Source organism: Sinocyclocheilus rhinocerous, unplaced genomic scaffold (genome assembly GCF_001515625.1).
Source record: "Sinocyclocheilus rhinocerous isolate Xijiao unplaced genomic scaffold, SAMN03320098_v1.1 scaffold21688, whole genome shotgun sequence".
NCBI lineage: Eukaryota > Metazoa > Chordata > Actinopteri > Cypriniformes > Cyprinidae > Sinocyclocheilus > Sinocyclocheilus rhinocerous.
Genome location: NW_015639619.1, coordinates 1 through 4,963, shown reverse-complemented (window position 1 = coordinate 4,963; position 4,963 = coordinate 1). Strand labels below are relative to the sequence as shown.

Genomic DNA, 4,963 nt, shown 5'->3' with positions numbered 1-4,963 from the left:
GGATAAAAGCGTCTGCTAAATGACTAAATGTAAATGTAAATGATCTCTGGCCCCTCGCACTTTTATGAAGTGCATAGACGCGGCTCTTTCCCCTCTGAGACAGATGGGAATCAGCATTTTGAACTACCTCTGGGATTGGCTGGTTCTGGCCAGATTAGAACAGGAGGTAGTCGCTCACAGGGCACTGTTACTCAGCCACCTAGAGTGACTCGGGTTGAGAATCAACCTGCCCAAGAGTCAGTTGTCACCCAGACAGCAGGTTGTCTTTCTGGGGACAATCATAGACTCAGCCAAGATGCGGGCATGGATTACGCAGGAGCGGTCCCTGACTATTCAGCAACTGGCGCCATCTTTGAAACCAGGGACTTCACGTCCCCTCAAAGTTTTTCAGAGGCTGCTCGACCTCATGGTGGGCGCCTCCTCTGTGATTCCTCTAGGCCTGCTGCACATGCGGCCTCTTCAGTTTTGGCTCAAAGCCGGCGTCCCGTCGCATGCTTGGAGCCTGGGCCGGTTTTATATCAGGGTAACCCACCGCTGTATCAGAGCTGTGGCGCCCTGGACAACTCCCCGCCTGTTTCAGTCAGCTTTGCAGCTGGGACTGGCCTCCAGGAGGAAGGTAAGTGACAACAGACACCTCCAACTCGGGTTGGGGCACACTGTTAGAGGGCAATCCGGCGTCCGGCTCCTGGTCGACCCATGAGCAATGCCAGCATATCAACTGCCTCGAACTGATGGCGGTTTTCTTGGCCCTGAAAACCTTTCTGCCAGACTTGGAAGGGCACCACGTCCTGGTCTGGTCAGACAACACGACGGTGGATGCTTATATCAATCGCCAATGTGGTCTCAGGTTACGCCCCCTTTACAGGATGGCTTGATGCCTCCTATTTTGGGTCCAAAACAAACTCCTCTTGGCTAAGAGCAGTTCATGTGCCAGGCAGTCTGAATGTGGGCACAGACATGCTGTCCAGAGGCAATGTAGCTACGGGAGAATGGACCCTACATCCTCAGACGGTTCAGAAAATTTGGTCTGTCTTTGGGAGGGCAGAGGTCGACCTATTCGCCCCAGAAGACAACTCTCACTGCCCAACTTATTTCTCAATGCAGCGTGATTCAATTAAATTCAAATTTATTTGTATGGCGCTTTTCACAATGCACATTGTTTCAAAGCAGCTTTACAGAAAATGAATGTGTCTACATTACAAAGCAGAAGTGAGTGTGTCCAAGTAATGTTCATTTCACAAATAAACAGTTCAAGATAATAGAATCATACATAGAATTCTTCTAGCAAACATGAATTAATTTCAGGCATAAGCTCATTAAAGTGATTATTACAAGTGTGATAATGATTACAATATAGAGAAATTTTGGCAGCTGTGCATGTCGATTCAAGTTGGCGCCATCTGGGGTCCGTAATGCCCTGGCCCACGACTGGCCCAGTGCTCGCTTGTATGCTTTCCTCCCAATAGCCCTGCTTTCTCAGGTCATCAAGTGGGTCAGGTAAGTCAAATGCTCAGTCCTCCTGGTGACCCCACTCTGGAGGAATCAGGTGTGGTTCCCCGAGCTTGTGCAGCTGTCAACAGCAGCCCCATGGCCGATACCATTGAGGAAGGACCTTCTCTTGCAGGCGAAGGGCATGATTTGGCATCCCCGGCCAGAGCTGTGGAGCCTTCATGTATGGAGCCTCGACGGGACACTACGCAGCTCCCAGTGAGAGTGAGCAGCACCATTTTAGAGGATAGAGCACTGTCTACAAGACATCTTTATGCCCTTAAATAGTCAGTTTTTTTGTGACTGGTGATTCACACAAAGCCTGGATACAATCTTTTGTGACATTTCTCACATTCTAACCTTCTTACAAGAGTTGTTGGACAACGGGTGCACCCCTTCCACACTCAAAGTTTATGTGGTAGCTATACCGATCCATCGAAGCTGGTCAATCTATCGACAGACACGATCTGATCGTTAAGTTCTTGAAGGTAACTCGGAGATTAAATCCTCCTTGTCTTCAGTCTGTGCCGACTTGGGACTTGTCAGTAGTCCTAAGGGCCCTCCCTTCGAGCCGCTCCACTCGGCCGAGTTGCGGCCCATGTCACTAAAAACCGCTCTGCTATTGGCATTAGCATTGGTTAAGCGAATGGGTGACTTGCATGCACTGTCAGACAGTGCGTCCTGTCTTGAGTTTGGACAGAACGACTGTAAAGTTGTCCTTAGGCCAAGACACAGGTATGTACCAAAGGTGCTCTCAACTCCATTCAGAGCCCAGGTTATCACCCTCCTGGCACTCCACGCTGCAGATGGTGAGCAGGATCCTAATTCACTCTGCCCAGTTAGGGCCCTTAGAGTGTACTTCAAGCGCTCTAGTCTATTAAGAAAATCAGAGCAGTTCTTTGTTTGATTCTGAGGCCGCTCCAAAGGGCTGCCAGTTACGAAGCAGAGACTTTCTTGCTGGATAGTAGATGCCATAGCTTTGGCTCATGCCTAAGAAGGCTTGCAATGCCCTATAAGGATGAGGCCCCACTCCACTAGAGGAATGGCCTCCTCCTGGGCATGGCCCAGCGGGATTTCGATAAGTGACATTTGTGTGGCCACCGGCTAGTCGTCGCCGTCCACTTATGTCACATTTTATAACTTAGACAGAATCCATGCCTGCAGGCCAGGGGTGTCTGTTTAAGTGTGTGTGTGTGTGTGTGTGTGTGTGTGTGTGTGTGTGTGCGCTTTTGCATCCTTTCACTAATTTTGTCACTAACCTGAAGTTAAGGAAGACTTCTTGCTTGTTCAAGAAAATGGAAAGGATATAAATGTCATATTTTTGTATTTATTTTGTTTAACAAGAATTTTGATGTAGAGAAAGCCATGCAATAAGGGGAATAACATAATCCAAGCAAACGAGATAACAAGGAAAGACGTCAGCAATTCATGAAAATAAAATGTAATAGAGTTTTAGCAGGATTAACACAAGAGTAAATTAACATTCACAGATGTGACATTTTCTGTTGAAACTACCATCCGGTACCCCAAAATATAACTGACACTCATTTATTATTACAGTTCATGAACTAACAGACTGGATTGGATTACCTTTTAAATAATACCTAAAACAGATCAAATTTCTTATTATTTATTTCTTTTTTTTTCAGACTACAGAAAGTCACCTGCATTGATTTTTCATTTTAACTGATCTTCAGTTTTATTGATTCATTGCTTCTCCTCTATGCATTTGTTCATTGCCCACCAAAGAAACTTTCCAGATTCAGTTTTGCCAGACCAGCTTTAAGATAACTCAGAGAATCTTTGTTTGCTTCTTCAGCTTCAGCTATTCTCCTTAGTTCCTCCAGCTCTCTAACCCATTCTTCCTTCCTAGCCTCCCTCACTCTAGGGATGAAGAAGTCGAGATGCTGAAGAGTGAAGGCAGAGTCTGGTTTTAATGCAATCTGAGACAGATTCTTGATGTTCTTGTAAGCATTGAACAGAAGAACTAACTTTTGGTCCTCAATCTCCTGCAGATCTTTGTCAAGATGATCCATTATAACCGAAAACCTCTTAGTTTGTTGTTGAGCTTTTTCATATTCCTTTTTAAAATCATCAAACTCCATCATCATGCTTGAGGTGCTGATGATGTATTTCTTGTTTTCTTTGACATGTTTGCTGTGGTGGCACTTCCTTGTGCACACAGTACAGAAGCCGTTTTTCATGACTTCACATTTGCTGGGACCAGAAGCCCACCAGCAATCAAACTCATGGCAGTTTTCCTCACAAACGGTGCAGGTCGTCGCTTTCCTGTTCTTCCATGACTTGCTTTCAATGGGAACCTTCTGTTTGACTGTCTTTTTGACTCTAATGCTAAAGTTTGTACGCCTGTCAATCTTTTCCTTGTTTTGTCTCATTGCCTCCTGAATCTGAATTTTTTCAGACTTCTTTGATTCTTTCTCTTGAATTCGCAGCTGTAAGTTGCTGATGGATGCTTCAAATCGAATGCGTTCAATCAGGACATTTGAAGTCAACTCTAAACTTCTTCTGTTCTTTTCATCCAGAGACTCAAGGAATTGCTTCATCTGTTCCATGCTGTCTTCCCAGGCATCTCTTTGAGCACGAATGTAGCGTCCCTCGTTGTGAAGTGCATCAGCCTGCCGGTTGTTAAATAAGAAATTAACAGGTTGGCCGCTTTTGTCTCGTCTGCAGGGGATTTTAGCTTTTTTAATGGCGCCGAGGACATTTTTGGGAGGCAGACCATCAGAGTGTGTGATTAAAAACACAATGTTGTCCACAATGTCTTTTCCAAACAAAGACAGAATTGAACTTATAATGTAATGCTGTCTGTCTGAGAGACGATTCTTAGATGCTTCAATCACAAAACACACAGCATCGACTTCACGAACGCCATCATTGCACTGAAACAGAGTGGCTAAATTCTCAGCAACTTCCAGATCTTTATCCAGTCCTCTAGTGTCTCCGTAGCCTGGAGTATCAATGATGGTGAGTGATATGGGACTCTTTACAGGAAAGACTTCATACATGGTGATTTCAGAGGTTTGTGATTCTGACTGATCTCTGGCTTCTTCTTCTGTGATTTCATACCATATTTCATCCTCAAACTTCACATCCAGTAAATAGTTGACCATGGTGTTGATGAGAGTCGTCTTACCAACTCCAGTCTCTCCCACCAGCAGAACAATTTTGTTTTGTTTACTAGCATCTTTTTTCCCATAAGTCCATTTTCTGACTTTCCCATTTTCATCAAGCACTTTTCTCTCTGTGTCTAGACGAAATCGTTTTGGAGGACCTTGATGAATAAGATTCAGTTTGCTGAATGGAAGTCTTGGCTGTCTGTAAAATATGGAGGTAAACATTTCTCAGAATTTTCTCAAGAACTTTAGACCAGTTGCCATCAATATAAAGACATATTGTGTCATATATACTGTATATATATATATTGTAAGGAATTTTAACTCAGTTGTAAGGGAAT

The 4,963-nt window shown here is 44.5% G+C and overlaps 1 protein-coding gene across 1 annotated transcript; it reads right to left on the bottom strand.

Moving 5' to 3' along the window:
* Positions 1 to 3,221: 3,221 nt before the first annotated feature.
* LOC107751538 (uncharacterized) lies at positions 3,222 to 4,847 on the bottom strand. The gene has a single exon (XM_016567279.1). The coding sequence runs from the start codon at positions 4,845 to 4,847 to the stop codon at positions 3,222 to 3,224; it is 1,626 nt and encodes a 541-aa protein (XP_016422765.1).
* Positions 4,848 to 4,963: the final 116 nt, after the last annotated feature.